The sequence below is a fragment of the Polypterus senegalus genome, chromosome 6 (genome assembly GCF_016835505.1).
Source record: "Polypterus senegalus isolate Bchr_013 chromosome 6, ASM1683550v1, whole genome shotgun sequence".
Classification (NCBI taxonomy): Eukaryota; Metazoa; Chordata; class Cladistia; order Polypteriformes; family Polypteridae; genus Polypterus; species Polypterus senegalus.
In genome coordinates this window covers 26,058,308-26,081,028 of record NC_053159.1, presented here as the reverse complement: position 1 = coordinate 26,081,028, position 22,721 = coordinate 26,058,308, and the positions used below count along the sequence as shown (strand labels likewise).

Below are 22,721 nucleotides of genomic sequence, written 5' to 3'. Positions count from 1 at the left end.
TGAATCACGTATCATAAAATAGTTTTTATTCCTGAGCTTTCAACCCCTACCAGGGGTCTTCATCAGAGGATAATGCTTAGACTTACAAGAATCAAAGGCAATATATAGTAATAACTTACGTGGGGAGGGGGAAGGGGTGGCTAGGTCCGTGGGGTGGGGGGGTGTGTGTGTGTGTGTTAGTGGGTGTGTAAGACCCTAGGGTTGTGTCTGTTTGTCATGCATTTACTCAGGAGCCACTGGGGCTAATAGAAAGCTTATGATGTGATACATGCTGGTGAAGCGAAAAATGTGCCTAATGGTAACCTTTACAAAGTTATCAGGGTTCACATCTTTACTACAGCAAACTGCATAGGGAAACTGAGCGACAAAGTGTTACAGCAGAAAGAAGAAGAAGAGTGGCAACATCTACTGAGCATGTGGCAAAATACAGAAGCCAAACGCGATAGGAAGAAGAAGAATGACAGCTCTGGCCTCTGCAAACTTATTAGGGTATGCATCTTTCTTACATAGAATTAGTATTAGGGTGTTGTACCGTGTTAGCCATTATGAATGTAATGAGAAGTCAAGCAAAATGACACCTTTTATTGGCTAACTAAAAAGATTACAATATGCAAGCTATTGAGGGAACTCAGGCCCTTTCTTCAGTGGCATCATTACATTTTGCCTGAAGAAAGGGCCTGAGTTGCCTCAAAAGCTTGCATATTGTAATCTTTTTAGTTAGCCAATAAAAGGTGTCATTTTGCTTGACTTCTCATTACATTGAATTACATTGAGAAACTAATAAAGAAGGTGACATGACTGCTGAGCGTGAACTAAATTGCAGAAGCCAGTTATATGATAGGAAGATGACGAATAATGGTTCTGGTGTCTACTGCCCATCAAGCACATGAAGTGTGGCAACCTGCTCAGGCACTACTGGGGCTAAAACCTTGATCTTGGGAGGTCATGAGGTCTGCATGTTTTCTAGTTCAAATAAATATTTGCAATAGCATAGCCAATAAAACTATTCTTCTTCTTCTTTCGGCTGCTCCCGTTAGCGGTCGCCACAGCAGATCGTCTTCTTCCATATCTTCCTGTCCTCTGAATCTTGTTCTGTTACACCCATCACCTGCATGTCCTGTCTTACCACATCCATAAACCTTCTCTTAGGCCTTCCTCTTTTCCTCTTACCTGGCAGCTCTATCCTTAGCATCCTTCTACCAATATACTCAGCATCTCTCCTGTGCACATGTCCAAACCAGCGCAATCTCGCTTCTCTGACTTTGTCTCCCAACCGTCCAACGTGAGCTGACCCTCTAATGTCCTCATTTCTAATCCTGTCCATCCTTGTCAAACCAAATGCAAATCTTAGCATCTTTAACTCTGCCACCTCCAGCTCTGTCTCCTGCTTTCTGGTCAGTTCCACCGTCTCCAACCCATACAACAAAGCTGGTGTCACTATCGTCCTGTAGACCTTCCCTTTCACTCTTGCTGATACCCGTCTGTCACAAATCACTCCTGACACTCTTCTCCACCCACTCCACTCTGCCTGCACTCTCTTCGTCACCTCTCTTCCACAATCCCCATTACTCTGTACTGTTGATCCCAAGTATTTAAACTCATCCACCTTCACCATCTCTACTTCTTGCATAAGCCTACTGTATAAAACTATTCAAATGATAATTAACCTCAAATATATTGTGTTTCTATATGAATTGTCCATCCCAACTTTTCTGCAGTTCAGTTTGTCTTTCGGCCGTTCTGTTTGTTTGTCTCCCTGTTTATCTGCCTTTCTGTTCTCCTCCTTCTGTCTCTCCTAATCTTTTTCTGTCTGTCTCCTCTTTCTCCTCTATTTGTCTTGCCTGCATATCTACCTGTCTCTCTCTCTCTCTCTCACTCTCGATGGTCCATCTGTTCCATGTTTTCAACTTTCTGTTTCCTTCTTTCATCCAACTCTCCTTATCAGTCTTTCTTTTGCCCATTCTGCATCTCTACCTGCAAGCCTGCATCTCTTTTGGACTGTCCACTGACCCACCTTTAGGTTTATTTATTTCTGTCTTGCACCCTGTCATTATTTTTCGTCTTTTTTTGGCTGCTGGGATTTTTGTCTGTCTTTTTTACCGGTGTCTCTGTCTCTGCCTCTCAGGCCATGTTTGTCATTCTGCTCATCTGGCAGGTTTTAGGGGAAAAGACCTGACTGTTTAGCACTTTCCATTTTGTGGACCATCTTCCTTTCCATCCACTTCTTTTTACAGGTCTGTTTCACTTTTGTCCTGAACAGATGTCTGTTTCCAACTCATTCAGTTGGTCTATCTGTATGTCTTTTCATTTGTCAGTCTCATCCTCTGTGCTTGTCTTGTATAGTTTGGTGTCTTTTGGCCTGCCTACTTATTTGCATCCAAGTCTTTTTTGATGTCCTTCATTCTGATGATCTGCTTGTCTTTAGAACATTAGAACATTAGAACACTTTAGACGAGAACAGGCCATTCAGCCCAACAAAGCTTGCCAGTCCTATCCACTTATTTCCTCCAAGAAAACATCAAGTCGAGTTTTGAAAGTCCCTAACGTCTTACTGTCTACCACACTACTTGGTAGCTTACTCCAAGTGTCTATCGTGTATCGTCTTTGTGTAAAGAAAAACTTCCTACTGTTTGTGTGAAATTTACCCTTAACAAGTTTCCAACTGTGTCCCCGTATTCTTTATGAACTCATTTTAAAATACAAGTCTCGATCCACTGGACTAATTCCCTTCATAATGTTAAACACTTCAGTCAGGTCACCTCTTAATCTTCTTTAGCTTAAACTGTAAAGGCTCAGCTCTTTTAATCTTTCCTCATAATTCAACCCCTGTAGTCCTGGAATCAGCCTAGTCGCTCTTCTCTGGACCTTTTCTAGTGCTGCTATGTCCTTTTTGTAGCCTGGAGACCAAAACTGCACCCAGTACTCAAGATGAGGCCTCACCAGTGTGTTATAACGGTTGAGCAGCACCTCCTGTGACTTGTACTCCACACATCAAGGAGCTATATAACGTGACATTCTGTTAGCCTTCTTAATGGCTTCTGAACACTGTCGGGAAGTTGATAGCTTAGAGTCCACTATGACTCCTAAATCCTTCTCATAAGGTGTACTCTCGATTTTCCGACCGCCCATTGTGTATTGATGTCTTTTGGGACATCTGTCTGTCTCCTTCTTTTCACTTAATGTGATTTTCAGTCGTTTAAACTGACATGGTCCGGCTATAAGATCAGTAACTGCAGTCGGCAAGTCTGACATGACTCACAACTAGAAGTCATGTAATGTGACATCAACTTAAAAAGACTGGCAATGATACAGAAAACCTCTAGGCTGACAAACAGTAGTAAATGACCCTAAAGGATATATTATATCAGATAGATAGATAGATAGATAGATAGATAGATAGATAGATAGATAGATAGATAGATAGATAGATAGATAGATAGATAGATTGATAGATACTTTATTAATTAGATAGGAAATTCACATAATCCAGCAGTAGTATACTGATACAAAAAACAATATTAAATTAAAGAGTAATAAAAATGCATGTAAAAACAGACAATAACTTTGAATAATGTTAGTCTTTATACAAAAACTCGGATGGAATTGAAGAGTCAATAGTGTGGAGGAGGACCGATCTCCTCAGTCTGTCAGTGGAACAGGACCGATCTCCTCAGTCTGTCAGTGGAACAGGACGGTGATGGCAGTCTGTCACTAAAGCTGCTCCTCTGTCTGGAGATGATCCTGTTCAGTGGATACAGTGGATTCTTCATGATTGACAGGAGTTTGCTTAATGCCCGTCGCTCTGCCACAGATGTTAAACGGACGACTTTTCAAGCAATTTTCAGCGATAGCCTTCATTTATATAATCTTTGCCAGTCAGAGGCAGTCGTCAGTGCACTACCGTGAAACTAAGTTAGTAATGTGACATTCCCAAAGACTGAGATCAACTAGTACATGCATAGAATATAGCGCCTAAGGTAAAGGAACATGCGAATATTGAAATTAAACAAATAGAAGAGAAGCTTATCTGTCTACTTATCTGTACTATGTTTTATGTACTAAAATAATGGAAAAAAGAAAAATAGGAGCTAAGACTGTGGCTTAACAAACCAGAGCCATTAACCCTTCATACAGCACCTGTGCAGCACTAGCTCCATCAGGCCGCACAGGGCCGTGGACCTTACAAACAGAAGAGAAGCTCATTTGTCTGATGTCTCATATTTTACATACCAGAACAAATTGGAAAAGAGAAATAAAGTGCAGAGATTTCTGCTGAACTTGCTGTAGCTGTTAACCCTTCAAACATCCCCATCTCTGTCAAGCAGAATGCTACTGACTGTTAGAGAAAGGCGTGAGAATGACGTACTGGAATATCGGCGTTCAGTCCGTAAATGTTAAATGGGCTGTGATTTTTGGTCAGGTAATTTGAAATTGTGCAGCAACAAGATCAGCGACTTGGATCGGGAAATCTGACAGACAACATGACAAAAAGTCAAGTAATGTGACATCAGCTTTAATCAGGATAAATGAGACCATGTTGTTAATTTAAGACTGAGGTCCAGGATCACGATCATTTGAAACCAGTCATGTCTTTCTAGTCTGTGAGGATACAATAAACAGTAAACCAAGGGGATGAGGGGGACTGTGTTACCCTTTTCAGATACAGAATTCTAGTGTAGCTTCCCTGAGTGTATCCAAAAAAGCCAGAGGGGGAGACTGAATTTAGAGTTGTGAGAAGAGCTGGAGTGAAGGCTCAATGGACCATGAGAAAGATTGAAGGTGACAAAAGGAGTGTTTGAGGGGAATTTGGAGGTGGATTATTGAGTGAGCCACCTCAACAGACAGGCAGGTCTTCAGGCCTTGCCTAGGAAGTCTTAAATTTGAGGGCAAGGCCTCATTAGTCAAATGAGTCAAATCCTTAATCCACAAAGCATCATCCAAAACAGGACAGCTGGACAAATCTGAAAAAGGGTAAAGTCAAAAGGCAGGGAAGAGGTCAATAACTGGGATGAAAGCAAAAACTCAACAATCTAATAAAACAAAGCAAACCACCACAAAACAGAACATTCTAAACAAGGAAACCAAACCACTAAACAAGGAGAGAGCTCCATATGGATCTTGAATATGAATACACAGAAGCACCTTCCATCCTCTTCCAATTTACGTCCCTTGTCCCTCCATCTTGTGAATGCTGTATATGTCATAGAGCAAGAAACATAGATGTGAGGTGCCAGGGGCAATTGATGCCTAATATTAAAGTAAGGGCTAATGCTGAATCCTCCCTCCATTCCTGTCTATGAGTGAACCATAAAAGGATGTTTTAATGCTGTTATTTATGCCACTACTGTGGATGAATCTGGTTTCTGTTTAAAGTACAGTGGTTAGTCAACCACACAGTCAGGGTAAGAGATGTTTACAATGACACAAAAACAGAATGAAACTCAATGAGAAATCCACATAAATATAAATGCACAACTTCAGAACAAGCAGCAGGGGAGGCCCTCTTTGCTAATGTAAGGCTGCAAAAGAGTAGCAAGTGAAGTTCTTCACCGAAGCAACCAGATTCAAAAGCCAAATAATGAGCAAACGCTAATTAGATACAGATAATATATTGCCCCTTCTAGAAAATGTGATTGGATCTAATTATAGAACACAGACTCATCGTCCTTAAACAGCAGCTCTCCGCTTTTATTTAATTTCAGCTGCCAAAAGCCGTGGAGTAAAGCTATGTTTCTCCACATTTTCTTTCGGCAGAGTGACATGCAAAAACTGTTGCATTTTCATTCCAAATGAATACTTTATTATCAAAAAATTATAGCTAATACATGACTATAAATATACCCAGCAAGGAGATAAGTGAATAAAAAAGCCTCTGTGTCCTTTATCCTTTGTGTGCAAAATTTGTGGCTCAGCAATTAAAAAAAGAGCCATTGTCCATCTGAACAGCCTTGGCATTTGCTTATTTCTTCAGCCCATCTGTTCCATTTGGAGTCCAATGGCTGAATCTGAGACAGCCAGGCAAGACTAGTCCATGAACAGACCAATGGATGATTACCTGCCCTTCAAGTCATGTGTTTGGACAGTGGCCTTTCAGCTTAAGGATGAATCAAGGACTCAAGGACATCAATAGAAATTAAGGGGAAATGCATTTAGGACTGAAGCCAGGAAGCACTTTATGTAAAGAGCTCGGGGACTCTGGAACAAACTATGTAGTTTAAACAGAAACTTTGACAACCTTTAAGATGAATCTGGATGAGATGCTGGGACAGCTTAGCTCTTAGCTAAACAACTGAGTGTGATGGACTAAACTGTTTCCTCTCATTTGTAAAATTTCTCACATTATTTTCTCATGTTTCACAGACAGCAGTTACAACCTCACCCACTAGAAGTTAATGATTCTGCAGTCAATTAGACAGAATCCTTCACATTTTTGGGAACAGCTATCACAAATACTCTAAGCTGGGACATTAACACCACTGCCATCACTAAGAAGGCTCAGCAGAGGTTGTACTATTTGCACCAACTAAAGAAATTAAACATTTCCCGGTCAATAATAGTACAATTTTACAAAGCCATAATTGAAAGTGTAATCACATTCCCCATTGTTATTTGGTTTGGTTCAGCAATGGGACATTCCAAAAATAAATTACAACGTGTTGTGAGGGCTGTTGAGAAAATAACTGGCTGTGCTCCTCCATCTGTTGCTCCATCTCGTGTCACTAACCACGTCAAGAGGATCACCTCAGACTCATCTCATCCAGGTTATCACTTGTTCCAAAAACTCCCTTCTGGTAAACACTTCAGGTCAATTAAAGCCAAAACTAAAAGACACCTAAACCATTTCTTTCCAGTGCCATTGCCCTCTCAAACCAGTAATCTACCCTGTTTTTGCTGTATATTCATGTGTTCTGTCATATACTATATGAAAGTGTGTCTGTACAGTATGCGTACATATACTGTATGTGTGTGCATTCATATGTTCACTTGCTCATCATCATTTGCACATTTCTTTTATAATTGCACTATTCTGCAACTTTGCATTACGTTTGTCTTTTTTTATTCTATTTATGTTAGTTGTATGTTACAAACGGCTCCAAATCTACAAAGTCAAATTCCTGTACATTAAGTGCTGGTGTACAAAAGTGATTCTGATTCTTATATTCTTAACTTTAATTTCACTTAAGTACATATGTTTGGTCAAAAACTGTAAAATAAAAGTTTTGCATTGTAAGTTGGTTTTATGTATTAAATTTTGTTTATATGTTTTATTATTATTTTGAAATTATTTTTCAGATTTGTATATATATTGTGATATATGGCCAGCAGTTTATCCCGGCCAATACCCCCACACCGCTAGATGGAGTCCTCCCTGCAATATGGAGGGGCCCAGAGTTCCAGCAGGGCATCATGGATATTGGAGTTTTACTTCACAACCCTGCTGGATACAATGGGAGCCGCCAGGTGCCGCTACAGGGAGGAACAGGGATTTCTATTTGCCATTTAGCCTGGAAGTACTCCCTAGTCACGGGGACGGAAGAAATGAAGTACTTCCAGGCTGAAGAAAAGAAGGAGTTTTCATCTGACCCAGAAGTGCTATGAAATCACATGGACTGAGGGACAGAAGCACTTCTGGGCCAGGAAATATAAAAGGACGATGGGAAACCCCAGCGGAGTGAGCGGGAGTTGGGTGGGAGTGTGAGGGAGCTGCTGGGAGGAGAGGAGGATTTATTGTTATCGATTTACTGTATTATTGTGATTATTATTGAGTATAGTGGAGGTAGAGGTGCTTGGTGCACAATTTATGAAATTAAATTCATTTCTTGGACTTTTTACCTGGTGTCTGAACGTGTTGTCTGAGGGTTCAATGGGCAACAGCGACCTCTATCTGCCACAATATATATATATATTTTAATCATATCAGTGAAGTTGAACCTTGAGGTTCTGTGTGGCAATCAAATTAATCTGAACTTTTGAGCCACTACGTTTAATGATAATCAAACTGAGGTCCATCCCCATTGAAGTTTTGTGTGGTTTGGTTTATTAATGATCGAATTAAGGTCTAGGGTGGGTGGGATTCCATCTTGAATGTTTGAGTTTCTAGGTTTAATGATAGTCGAACTAACGTCCCTCCCCACTGAAGTTTGGTGTGGCTCGGTTTATTAATGATCAAATTAAAGTCCAATCCGCAGAACTTTTGCCTTGCTTAGTTTGATGACAATGAAAGAAGGTCAATTTCTGTGTGGCTTGTTCTGTGTGGCTTGTCTTATTAACAATCAAATTAACAGCCTACCTTCTTGAACTTTTGAGCCTATAGGTTTACAAATAATAGAACTAAGTTCTGGTAGGATTATTTTTCTCCCTTGCTTCTGAATGGGAGTCCTGGTTAATGAATGGGGAGGCCTGGCTTCTGAATGGGCCTCTCCTGTAGCTTCTCCCTTCAGTTATATGCTGTTTTTTTAAATGTGCCTCCATTCCATGTGTTTTGTGGGTGGAGCTCCAGGAAGCAGGGTCACCCTGATGCCACAGTTGCTGGGTCCTCCCTCGGTCATTATCTGAAAGCCAGAGCAAAAGATCGAGCCAGTGGTTCATTTCAGTTTGTATTTGGAGTCTTCTCGTGAGTATTATTGTTTCTTGTTTTGCTGTTTTATTACTTTTGAGGAGTTTGATTAATGATTGTATATTTGTACTTGTTTGTTGTAGGATTACCTATTAGGTAAATCCACAGTGTCTAATTTTGCTCTTTTAAGCATCTTTGTTTTATTAAAGTTTTGTTAATATTCTTAATTTATAAAGATTCTTGTTGCTCTTTTGATACTAAGACAGGTGTTTGCGGTTATCTCCTATCTTGTAAGACATTCTGATATATTTTGGAACATTACTTTATATTTTGAACATAAATCCAGTGTTCCCCACTTTGGGTCTAGCCAGACCAAAGCCCAAAAGTAGTTATCTAGGATGGGATGTGCCTCATCTGTGTTGGCTAGTGACGGTAATGACCTGCCTTTATGGGTCTTTTAGGAGGCCACACAATATTTTTGTCATATGTGTGACTCCAAATCACAACCAATGGCCTCACAAGTCTCCTGTCTGGGACGGTTTTGGATGACAACTGGCTGGCAGGGCACATTGGGATAAGTTTGGCATCCCATTTGGACCAATTCAGAACACTCTGGATAGAATTCCAAAGACCTGTCAGAGAAAATAAAGAAATTGTTTTAAAATCTGGGGACCTGGAAATACTCTGTCAAAGCTGCTCTTCCACGAGTCAGTGCTATCCATCTTAGCAGGGTGCTGCCGTTAGTTAAGGCATCATTTATACAGTCATTATGCTTAATAGCTTTTCCTGCATGAGATATGCCAAAGGGTAACACAGAGTTGACTAATACTGCTCACCCCCCTACCACCATGAATGGCTTTGTGCCAGGAACTTGACTTTAGACTTGCCCTGTGGATTGCAGACCTCAATAAATCACTCGGTAATAGAGAACTACTTATTTTTTCTAGGAGACATCAGATGGACAGAAGGAATCTGCAGTGCAGGCCGATTTTGAAAGCAATATTTTCCAGCATGAAGCCTTGCCACTTACCTTGGATAAGCTCAGCGATTCCAAGCCTTTTCTTTTAAAATTTGTTAGCACTATTACATCAAGTTCAAATATCTGAAATGGCCAAAATAGTGGCTTTCATCACTTTAGATATTGTCTGATGAAAATTATCTCCTAAACATTGAAAAGAGCAACAACAAAGTCATACCATATTCCAAAGACTGGCATTACACTGTAGGTGAAATCTTACTTTCCGTTACCCTTTCATAGCTTCATCTTGCAGTGCCCTCCAAATCTAGCACCACGCAAGACTAGTCTATCATTCCAACTGCCACTCTGTCCATCTGCAAGATCTTCAGTTTAGTCCATACTGTCCTCTGGTTTAAGGTAGGGAACACATCTGATGGCCTGTTAGGATATGTGACACAAGTGTGTGGGTTCTGGAGGGCTGGCCTCAGTGTAAGCAGGAGGCTCCTTTAAAATTAAATTGCCGCCCCACTCACAATAGCATTTTATCAGCCACAATTTTTACGATTATGTCAATGTCAATGTCAATGTCAATTTATTTATATAGCACATTTAAAACAACATAGTAATGCTGCGGCCAAAGTGCTTTACAGTAATAGAATAAAAGAAAAAAGAAAAACAATAAACAATAAAACATAAATAGTAATAAAATATATGAACATAAAATAAGATAGATAAATAGAAATAATGTTATATGATCACAGAAAGGAAACCATCAGTATTACTAAAGGTCACTGAATGCAAGTGAAAAGAAGTGAGTCTTTAATCTCGTTTTAAACAGTTCAATTGTAGACAACTCCTTTAAGTGACGAGGTAAAGAGATTCACAGGCGAGGAGCAGCAGCTGCACAAGCCCTGTCCTCCTTAGTTTTACACTTGGTACGTGGGACAACAAGAGACAACTGACCAGAAGATCTAAGCACTCTAGATGGCTGGTGTAAAGCACACAATTCAGATAAATAGGCAGGAGCAAACCAATGTAAGGATTTAAAAACTAGCAGCAAGATTTTCAAATCAATTTGAAAACTGACAGGCAGCCAGTGTAAAGAAGCTAATATTGGAGAAACAGAGTCAGACTTCCTTGCCCCAACCAGAAAGCGAGTGGCAGCATTTTGGACCAACTGTAACCTGCGTATCAGAGATTTGTTAATCCCAGAATACAGCGAATTGCAATAATCGAGGCGAGAAAAAATAAAAGCATGAGTAGCTTTCTCAAGACATTTAGAAGATAAAAAAGGCCTGATCTTACCTAATAGACGAAGTTGGAAAAAGTAACTCTTGACTACAGAATTTACTTGTTTCTCAAAAGAGAGGTTACTGTCAAAGATAACACCAAGATTGCGGACTTGAGGTTTGGAGAAGACAGCGAAAGAGCCGAGAAGTCCAAGACCAATTTGGGCTTTAGCTGGTGGACTCAGTTTAACTATTTTCATGTCTTCTTAGATCATTTCTATGTGTTTTTGGGTTATGTTTTGTAGGATTTGATTCTGTCATTGTATTTTTTGGCTTTGTTCTGATTAAGTTTGCATTTTTCACATATAGTGTTTCTTTTTCCATTAGGCCATTTTGCTTTTGATCGGTGCTGCTATTTTGTGGACCTTTTCTATTTGCCAGGATTTTACTTTTTATTCCCCATTTTTTTTATACTTTTTCCTTGACATCAAAAAATAATTGAAACTTCATTCTGGGAGATTCAGAGGCAAAGGAATACGGTGGAAACATTTGTATCTGGATTTAATGCCCTTTTAACATCATTATATTTAAGACACATTTTTCTGCATCACCATTTTGCAATAGTTGTTTTGATGATTGTTTACAGTTATTAGGCGGGGCTACCAGGAGTGTGCAATGCATGACATCACTTCTGGAATGGCTGAAATAGTCGCCGCTGTGCACATCCTAGATTCTACAAGACTGTGTGGATTCCGTTTAAAATGTCGCCAGTGTTACTTTTCTGCATTCATTTTGACCCCTGGTTGTGAAATATTTTCTGTCTTTTTGACCACAGTTTTTGGCTTACCTTTTGGCTACGTTTATATGTACATCCTGGTTTCTGACTCTCTTGCTACACCCCTGACCAGGATTTTGATTAGTGCACACTGAACTTGTTTTATTAATTCTTGATCTCCAAATAGTTGCCTTTGGCACCTTTGCACTTTTCCATTTTCTTTTAAAACTGCCGCCAACCCTTTGCAGTTAGTACACTATTCAGTTCCTAGCCACATTGCTATGACGGAACCAATAGAAGAACATAGCATGTGGCGCCATTGTCATAATGATATAAAGATCAGTGTTTTGCATGTCAAGGTTGTCCAAACTTGTGGATACTATCATTATAGTTCTTGGGTTTATTAATGTCTGGCTTATTCCTTTTGTTTAGTGTTTTTGGGATTGGTGCCTTGATTTCTGATCTCATGTTTTTTGCCATTAGTCTGTTTCCTGACTATGTTTTCATATCCTGGTTCCTTAGTCTTTTGTCCTTGTGGCCCTGCCAAATTTTCATTTTCTGGCAACACAACAAGACCTGTGGAAAGCTGTACTGCTGCCAGTAAAGAATAACAAACTTGCTATTTTGTGATGTACTTTATTGAATTTTTTACAATAGATGAAGCCAACCTTAATTGATTAATTGAAACTTTGATTTAAACAAAGGACACAAGAAACCTGCCTACAGGGTAATTTATCTCTCACTCTTTGTAATGCCAATATGTTTGCCCCTTATTTAGTAGTAGTGCTTACTGTGAAACACAAAGCCTCTCAGAATCTCTTGGTATAAATAATGGACGAAGCAAGCCACTACAGTAAAAACTTTTCCCAACCGCCTTGTGTATTGCCACTGTAGTTTTTGCTGCCCTCCACCTGTCAAAGCTTTTTGTGACTGTGCCAACTATGAAGGCATTATATTGAATCAAGGTTGTTTGTTTAATGGATTGATATCAGTGTGCCAAAGCTCCGGAAGTTATGTCAATTGCCATGTTAATTTCTCGCATTACCATAGTTCGACTTACTCCTGCAGCAAGCATGTAGCATAGCGAGAAAATTAATACAAGAAAAGAAATGATACGTAGGAAGTGTAAATAAAAATGCCAAAAAATACCACCCCTGCATCATCAGGCATTACCAGATGAAATGAACCCCACAGCAGCAGCAGCAGCTCTTGAGAATCTCATAATACCCATTGCTTCCTTTTCACCTCTTTAATCCTCAAACTATAAAAGTCAACATCAAGGCATTTTCTTTATCCAGTACAAAGTCACTATGATTCATATCCTAACACAGCAGCACTAGGTGCAAGACAAGAACAAACATTGCACAAGATGCTAGTCAAGCGCACAAAAAACCACAACAAAAAATGATTGTCCAAGAATAAAACCCTCAGAGGCACAAGGACAAAGAAAGAGAAAGATAATTGAACTCGGGTCCTTGGAGCTGTGAGGCAGCAGGCTAACCACTATGTAACTTGGCCACCCCATCAGATAAATAAATACATTACAGATTGTAATGGTGATAACCATATTCCCATAAATCAACTTAAACTTCCATGGCTGTTGACAGCAGAGAGTTTTATTGTCAAATTGAAAGACTCTGTCTTTATGTCTGTGCAATCGGAGTTTCAGAGTAAAAACAATTAAAACTCACTTTTCTCCCAGGTTCTCAGGGTTATGGCTATTTATGTAGGAGCTGTACTTCATTGTGCAAGGATCCCTGTACTCACTCCTGTACAGACTGCATGTTCGCCCTGTACTCATGTGGGTTTACCTACATACTCCAAAGGCTTGTGTTCAGGATAGATAGATAGATAGATAGATAGATAGATAGATAGATAGATAGATAGATAGATAGATAGATAGATAGATATGAAAAGCACTATATAATAGATAGATAGATAGATAGATAGATAGATAGATAGATAGATAGATAGATAGACAGATAGATAGATAGATGTGTAAGGCCCAAATAATAGATAGATAGATAGATAGATAGATAGATAGATAGATAGATAGATAGATAGATAGATAGATGTGTAAGGCCCAAAATAACAGATAGATAGATAGATAGATAGATAGATAGATAGATAGATAGATAGATAGATAGATAGATGTGTAAGGCCCTATATAATAGATAGATAGATAGATAGATAGATAGATAGATAGATAGATAGATAGATGTGTAAGGTCCAAAATAATAGATAGATAGATAGATAGATGTGTAAGGTCCAAAATAATAGATAGATAGATAGATAGATAGATAGATAGATAGATAGATAGATAGATAGATAGATAGATAGATGTGTAAGGCCCAAATAATAGATAGATAGATAGATAGATAGATAGATAGATAGATAGATAGATAGATAGATAGATAGATAGATAGATAGGCAGGAAGCCCAGCAGACAGACAGATATAGACATTTACATAGTGCTTTTCTAGACATTCAAATCTCTTTTACATAGACAGTCATGGAGCAAACACCGATGTGTAGCACCCATCTGGATCATGTGATGGCAGCCATTCTTGCGCCAGTATGCTCGCCACTTATTTGCTATTAAGTGGTGAAGGAGTGAGAGTTAGTTAGCCAATTTGAGACAGAGGATGATTATGGGGCCATGGTAGGCAATATAGCCAGGACATTGGAGTACACCCTACTCTTTTCAAAGGATGCCTAGGGATCAAAGAGTCAGCACCACAGTTTTACATCTTACCCTAAGGGCAGCACCATTTTTACAGCTAGCCTCCCCATCGTGGTACAGACCACAGAGTGAGTGCCCCCTGCTGGACTTGCCAACATCAGTTCCAGCAGCAACCCAAGCTTTCCCTAGTTGATCTCCCATCTAAGTACTGGTCATACTGGTTAATATTCGGTAAACATGCTTGGCTGCAGGTGGATTACCGGCTCTGATGTACAGGTGGTATGGCTGCCGATGCCCCTGTATGAAAGAGCATACTTTGCAAAGGGGCAAGCCATCTCATCCAGAATCGGATACTAAGTCTATTTCTGTTGTGAGAGACTGTGCTGTATAAAGTGCATCCACAAAATGGATGGACACAAGCAGTTAAGCAGTTTATACCCAGCATGTATGCTATGTGCTTAATCTTGGTGAACTCACATGTACCAGTGGTTGTGTGCAGTATAATGTTTATAAAATAACACATGCAGAATAGTAATTAGGTAAATCCCTATTTTTTTGCCCTCCTGTGTTGGTATACTTGCCATTTCTAAAGCTTTATTAACAATATCTTTCACGTCATACCTTAAAATCCCGGTGGACAGATTCGGAGGAAGGAGGGGCTGCACTGTGTGTATTCGACCAAATTTACAAGCCCGTTATTTCTGCCGCTGAGCAAATTGGATTTTTCCATAAATAGCATTTAATAATAATAGCCGAATTGCGCCGCCGATGAGTGCCAGGTGGTGATGTGTTACATAAGAGAATATTAGCTTCATTAAAGGGCTGCAGTGCCTCGCTCCCAAGTGCACACAGAGGGGATTTACTCCTGCTTTCTGCTGCACATGCAGACCTCAGTGCCAAACACCGAAGCTGGAGACTCCCCCGGCTCCCCAGCCCGCACTTCACGCACACACACGCGCGCAGCAGAACCAACGGCAGCGTGGCGGGACCTCTTCACACTTACCCGCTTGCATGAGCTGGCCCTGGCGTCCGAAGACCTGGGAGAAGGTGGTCGAGTTACAGGTCAGAGTGCTGTCCATGGTGTCCTGCGGGAGGTGTACAGTGCGGCTCATGTGGGACACTTGGCAGGAGGGTGGAGGGCGGGCTGTCTCAGGTGGGCTTCCTCTGCCACTTTCTGCAGCTTGGGAGATTGCGTGCGGGTTAAAACTGGCGAGAGACGTCCATTCAAAGTAGAAGTTCCGAATAAAGCGCTCAGCGACAGTTCGTGACTTCCCGGGGTCTGCTGTGCTCTCCTAGCGTCACTGCCTTCCAATGAAGTGCCCTTCTTGAGATGCTCCAAATGGGTATGTTTTAAACTTGATGGTGCCACAAGGGGCTTGAACGCAGCTCACGTCTCCAGGCCATGAATGACTGAGAAGTCGAAGTCTATCTCACGGTGGACGCGTGCAGCTTTGTGCCCGGTGCTGCTGAGCGAGTGTGTGCGGCTTGAGAGACGGAGAGCGGGAGCGAGCAGAGAGGGAGGGGGTGAGGAGGGGGAAGAGGAGGCGGCTAAAGCCACTAACACACACACACACACAAACACACACACACACACACACACACAATCGGTGCATTTCATTACTTGCCGGTTTTAGCTTGCCTCTCGCATCGTCCATCCGTATTATTAGCACGCATCATTTTGGGAAGCTTTACCAGCCTCTCCAAACAAATCTCCTTTAAATTGAACTGAAATTGAGCTGGAGAAAAAAAAAAGAACACAAGGGGTACAAAAGGAAAGAAAGAAAAGACCGAGGAAGAGCCAAAAAAAACTATACAGTCATGAAAAGAAGGAAAAGGAGTCCCTATGCCATGGGTATGAAAGGCTGAAATCTGGCACAAGAGGGAGCTTCAGCTCTAAAGCTGGGCAGTGTTGCCAGGCATATTATTGATATTGTTATAGCCATTCATTTCCTAAAGACACATTTCTCTGGATGGCATCATTTATGCAAGATTGCCAGAGGTGTTGAATGGGCTTGAGTGGCTCAAAGCCAGCTAGTCATCACCTCTGCAGACACCCCCAAAACAAATCCACAACAAGAATTGAGTTATGGTCATGTCTTGTGATTGATTTCACCTTTAGTCCAATCAGAATCACTTTTATTCGCCAGTACTTAATGTGCAGGAATTTAACTTGGTGACTTTGGAGTGTCTTATAAGAGAATGCAACATCACATACAGATAACTTAAATAATATAAGTTAAACAACATACATTATGAACAGCTGCAAATTGGTTTAATATTTACAGGCAGAAAGTGGTTCTTGGGGTATGTTGCTATTACTCAGCTACCTTAAATTGACTTTACTCAGAATAGGTAGGTTTTTATGCTTTATGTATCCATTTTTAGTACAACTAACATATATATTGGGTGTCGTATTAAGAAGTATCATTTACACAAAACCTGTATAAAAGGATTCCATCACTTTATTTAACAGCATATTACAGAAATCATTTCTATGGTATATTGCCATTAGTCAATTATTTTAGGGTGACTTTACTCAAAATCAATATATTTTTCAACCTTAAATGATTTTTGGGAAAATGTGTCATTACACAACATCTTTAACTTGATTTAACTAACCATTAGAGTGTTTGAAGGCTTTAGGCACCTGTTTTCAATACAACTTATATAATTGTATATGTATCGTAATGTATTCCGATGTCCAGGCCCATCACGGCCTGGTCATTCTGCCCCAATAATCATCACCTCCACCCCCTCTCTTTCTCTCTCAGCTCTTCAACACCTAATAGCTAATGTGTGATGAGTGTTCTGGCACAATAATCATGTTTGCTTTTTTAAATTAATTTCTCACACTACTATCATGTTTACCATGATCCTCAGATTTTATAGCTTTTGTGCTTTCACTGCCTTATACTAGTTTTCCATACTTCTTTTGACACAAGTCTTAGATGTTTGTAGTTTCATCATTGTTTCCTCCATTTAACCAATTGTTCAAGTTTTATAGAACATAGCTCTTCCCAGTTCTTAGAGTTTTTCTACTTTGTCATCATGAATTCTTTTGCCTTACCTATACATTCCTGAAAAATCCATTCATTAATATTATCTTCTTATATGTTGTATAAATAGGTGGCGCAGTGGGTAGCGCTGCTGCCTTGCAGTTGAGAGATACGTGTTCGCTTCCGGGGTCCTCCCTGCGTGGAGTTTGCATGTTCTCCCCATGTCTGCATGGGTTTCCTCCCACAGTCCAAAGAGATGCAGGTTAAGTGCGTTGGCAATTCTCTATTGTGCTTTGTGTATGTGTGTGCGTGCGCCTTGTGGTGGGATGGTGCCCTGCCCGGGGTTTGTTTCCTGCCTTGTGTCCTGTGTTGGCTGGGACTGGCTCCAGCAGGCCCCCATGACCCTGTAGTTAGGATATAGCGGGTTGAATGAATGGATGTTGTATAATTTTGTTTCCTGCTTGCCACAACACTTATTGTCCTAAGTGTTTATTCATTGTTTAGCTTCCACAGGAGTAACCTATTGTGAGGTATTTTCTGGACTTCTCTAGCACCTTCAACACCATCCAACCTCTGCTCCTTAGGGACAAGCTGACAGAGATGGGAGTAGACTCACACCTGGTGGCATGGATCGTGGACTATCTTACAGACAGACCTCAGTATGTGCCTCGGAACTGCAGGTCTGACATTGTGGTCAGCAGCACAGGAGCGCCGCAGGGGACTGTACTTTCTCCGGTCCTGTTCAGCCGATATACAAAGTACATCGGACTTCCAATACAACTTGGAGTCCTGCCAAATACAAATAAAACAGAAATGTTAATTGTTGGAGGGAATGACTCTGATCACAACAATATTTTATCGTCATTTAACTCAGTTGGAATCACCATTAATTTTACTGAATCAGCCCACAATCTAGGAGTTACAGTTTCTTTGACTCTAGCATGTCATTTACAGCGCATATTACAAAGTTGTCCAAAACATGTTTCTTCCATCTTAAAAATGTTAGGAAATTAAGGCGCTTTCTAAATAAACAGCATTCTGAGAAATTAAATTCAGGCATTAATTTCTAGTATGATTGACTACTGCAATGTGGTGTTCACTAGCTGTTCAAACTGTTCTCTATACAGCCTCCAGTTAATCCAAAATGCGGCTGCAAGAATTATTACAAGAACAAGAAAATATGAACACATAACTCCAGTTCTTAAATCCTTACACTGGCTCCCGGTTAAGTTTAGGGCAGATTTCAAAATCCTCCTTTTAACATATAAAGCCTTAAATGGCCAAGGTCCGGCTTACTTGTCTGAACTTATCATGCCTTACAGACCAGAGCGCACATTAAGATCTCAATATGCCGCTCTGCTTATGATTCCAAGGATTAATAAAATAACAGTGGGAGGTCGAGCTTTTAGTTACCCCTAAACTGTGGAATGGTCTGCCTGCTACTATAAGAGATGCCTCCTCCGTCTCAGCTTTTAAATCCTGAATGAAGACCCACTACTTCAGTTTAGCGTACCCTGACTAGAGCTGCTGATTAACTGTGCAGACTGCATCTCTGTTGTCAGACATTAGCACTAAAACATAAGTAACATGATAGTTATAATTTGTTACTAACCCTTGTTTCTCTTCTCGGTACTCAAATGTGGCGCTTGGTGCCACGGCCCACCTGCTAAGTTGTTGTGCCTGTTTAAGGTAAAGTCATCCTTTCATTGGATTGGCTGACCCAGCGCTGTTTCAGCCTTGGAATGGCCAAATGGGGGAGGCAGGTTGATGGCTGAGGTCTCCAGGACTCTAAACAAATCCAAATCATATTATGTGATATCATCTACTGTTAAATTCTGCTATGTACTTCTAAAATTTTTATATGTATACTGTATTGAGGATTTGTTCTGTTCTGTGTACTGTATTGTATTGTATTGTATTGTATTGACCCTCTTCTTTTTGACACCCAGTGCACGCCCAACCTACCTGGAAAGGGGTCTCTCTTTGAACTGCCTTTCCCGAGGTTTCTTCCATTTTTTCCCTACTGGGTTTTTTTTTTTGGGAGTTTTTCTTTGTCTTCCTAGAGAGTCAAGGCAGGGTCTGTTAAAGCTCATTGTGGTACTCCTTGTGTGATTTTGGGCTTTACAAAAATAAATTGCATTTTATTATTGTATTTTACATGCAAACGTTCACTGACGATACTGCTATCGTGGGCTGCATCAGGAGTGAGCAGGAGGAGGAGTATAAGAAACTAATAAAGGACTTTGTTAAATGGTGCGACTCAAAAAACCTACAACTGAACACCAGCAAAACCAAGGAGCTGGTGGTGGATTTTAGGAAGACCAGGCACCTCATGGACCCCATGATCATCAGAGGTGACTGTGTGCAGAGGGTACAGACCTATAAATACTTGGGAGTGCAGCTGAATGATAAATTGAACTGGACTGCCAATACTGATGCTCTGTGTAAGAAAGGTCGGAGCCGGCTATACTTCCTTAGAAGGCTGGCGTCCTTCAACATCTGTAATAAGATGCTGCAGATGTTCTATCAGACGGATGTGGCGAACTACGCAGTTTTGTGCTGGTAAGGCAGCATAAAGAATAGGGACTCCTCACGCCTGGACAAACTGGTGAGGAAGGCAGGCTCTATTGTAGGCACAGAGCTGGATAGTTTGACATCCATTGCAGAGCGACAGGCACTGAGCAGGCTCCTGTCAATAATGGAGAATCCACTGCATCCACTGAACAGGATCATCTCCAGACAGAGGAACAGCTTCAGCGACAGACTGCTGTCATTGTCCTCCTCCACTGACAGACTGAGGAGATCGTTCCTCCCCCACACTATGCGACTCTTCAATTCCACCCCGGGGGGTAAACGTTAACATTATACAAAGTTATTGTCTGTTATACCTGCATTGTTATCACTCTTTAATTTAATATTGTTCTTTGTCAGTATGCTGCTGCTGGTGTATGTGAATTTCCTCTTGGGATTAATAAAGTATCTATCTATCTATCTATCTATCTATCTATCTATCTATCTATCTATCTATCTATCTATCTGTTATATAGTGCCTTTCATATCTATCTATCTATCTATCTATCTATCTATCTATCTATCTATCTATCTATCTATCTATCTATCTATCTATCTATCTATCTATAACACCATATCTCTTGTTATGTTATGCCTGTTGAATAATTTTTTCCACTTGTTTCCCATCTTTCTCTATATCAAGTTTTGCCATTTCACAATATCAAAGCAAATGTATTACATATTCATCCCCTCTGCAGGCGTCCTTTGGGCACTTTTGTATTTTTCCAGTTTTCTCTTATACCAGGCCACTCATATTGGCAGCATTTGCCATGCAATAACTTTTTGCTTGTTTGTTAGCTATTCATGTGCTACTTGTTTCCAGACCATCTCAGATTTCTCATACAAAACATGTTCTTACAGTAGGCATTTCATTCTCTGTAAAGTTTACCAGCTCTTTCTATCTTTTCTATATTTCTAAATTTTAATCAAAGAGCAGTACAGTACTTGCTGCAGTTCACCCTCTCAAAACTGACAGGTGAAAATCACAGTTTTCATTTCAAAGCATATTTCATGTTGCTTGTGTTGTCAGTGAAAGAAAGGAAGAAACAAAGAAAGAAAGAAGCAACAAAAACCATATTTAAGCTCACACTAAATTAAGCTCACATATAATTACATTTTATATGTTTATCATCACATTTCACAATACATTAATTTGTTTGCATATTAATTAATTAATTTATCTAATTTTGTCCAAAATCTTTCTCAATATGAATCAAATTATGCCAATTGTATGTGAAACAGATACATAAAGCCTATACAGTACTAACATGCTCGTTTTCATTTGAACTAACGTAATGTAATTGTGTAATGGCAATGTTTTCCCTAAAAGTCATCATGAGATAACTGGGTAATGGCCTGTGCTTTACCTATGGTTTTCTCGTGTTGTTAGGCAGTTTGAGGGACAGCCAAAACTCTTACCCAGCCAGGATGCCTACGTAACAGAAGGACTGGAGGAAGGAGCTTGCACGGGGCAATACCTCCCCCAGGACAACAGAGGGCAGCCCCCCTGGCTTGCTACAGTGCCACGGGTTTAGAGCATGGAAGCTCAACACTGCTGGATCCCGTGGCCACCACCAGGGGGTGCAGGGGAATGGCTGAGCCCTCCTCAGCAGGCCTGCCACCACTCCTGGTTGTATGCCTGGAAAGAGATCAGGGGATACCTGGGGTACTTCTGCAGGTTCTATAAAAGGAGCTGCCTTACTCCATTCAGGAGTCATTGGTTTGGATTATTTCCACCCAATTGTAAGCAAAATTCATACACTGTTGTTTCCAGATGTATATATTATAACTTGTAGCTAGTGAACGAAATCCATGAAATTAAATTCATAGCGAAACTTTGTGTTTTGTTTAAAAAAATAGCAAAATAATTGCCTTTTGATAACAGCAAAATTTGGACCATTGACACAAGAAGAAAGGTGTTTAGTTTTGTGTGGAACCATTTATATGTATTACATGCACACACTTGCCTGTCATCTAGTATTAAAAGAAAGATTTCAAGTGAAAAAAAATCACAGGATGTATGTTCTGTCACGTGTAGACATTTTGTTGTGCCGCCAGATGTGTTCTGTTAGTACAATCCACACTTTGACATTTATGATGCCAATCTTAGTAACTGCAATCCTAAAGATGCACCAGAGAGAGAAAAGAAACTTGAAGCTCCACAAGCTTTGAGAGTGCATGTTCTCAACACCATCTGCAGGAATCAAGAAACTGGAAAGGACAACTTTGGACTGATGGCGTTTTGGGGGTTCTGTGTAGTGAGATTCCCCTGTGGAGAAAGCACAGCAATATGGACAATCATGTATTTTAGTGTGTCTTTGTGTGAAAAATATGCAGCATGTCCATTTGTTAAAACATGCACTTGTGATCCATTGGAGTGATGTGGACAAGATGTATAAATGCAATCGATCTGACAGGTATGTGAGGGATTGCATGAATTATACAGCTACGAAAAAGATCTCAAGTAAACACAGAAATATGATCAAGGTTTTAGAGAATAATATTCTCGTTTTCTACCCCAAAAAAAACTTTTTAAACCTCCAAAATTTCTTTCAAGTGAGTTTTGTGTTTAATAATAATGAAATTGTCTTTGAAACGTATTTTAGTGCCAGTTTTCACTACCTGTAAAGCTCACTAGCTATAAAGATGTATTGTTCTGGACCTCGATATTTGAGAGACCTTTTGGTTCCTTACAATCCTGTGCTATTCTGATCACAAGGACCTTGCAATTAATAGAATAAGAAAGCCACAGATAACAATAATGCACTCTCTTATAAAGCACCATATTTCTGGAATAACTGTCCTGTAGATGTACAAAGTACGAGATTGAGACACTTTTTCAGCATTCAAAGTTCAGTTGACAAATGTAATTAAAATGTAGTTAAATATTAGAAGTCCTCTGCAAAATGTTCATTTGCCTTTTTCATCTTACCTTTTAAAGTTACTATAGTG

The 22,721-nt window shown here is 40.1% G+C and overlaps 1 protein-coding gene across 4 annotated transcripts in view; it reads right to left on the bottom strand.

The window, feature by feature from the left end:
* LOC120530889 (kazrin-like) overlaps nucleotides 1–15,671 on the bottom strand; it is a 690,431-nt gene extending 674,760 nt beyond the window's left edge. For 3 of the 4 annotated variants that reach the window (XM_039755646.1, XM_039755649.1, XM_039755647.1), the window contains exon 1: nucleotides 15,206–15,671. In XM_039755646.1, the coding sequence (XP_039611580.1) occupies nucleotides 15,206–15,314 (109 nt within the window). In that variant the 5' untranslated portion in view covers nucleotides 15,315–15,671. The remainder of the gene's footprint in view (nucleotides 1–15,205) is intronic. The other variant, XM_039755652.1, reaches the window with a different exon arrangement.
* Nucleotides 15,672–22,721: the final 7,050 nt, after the last annotated feature.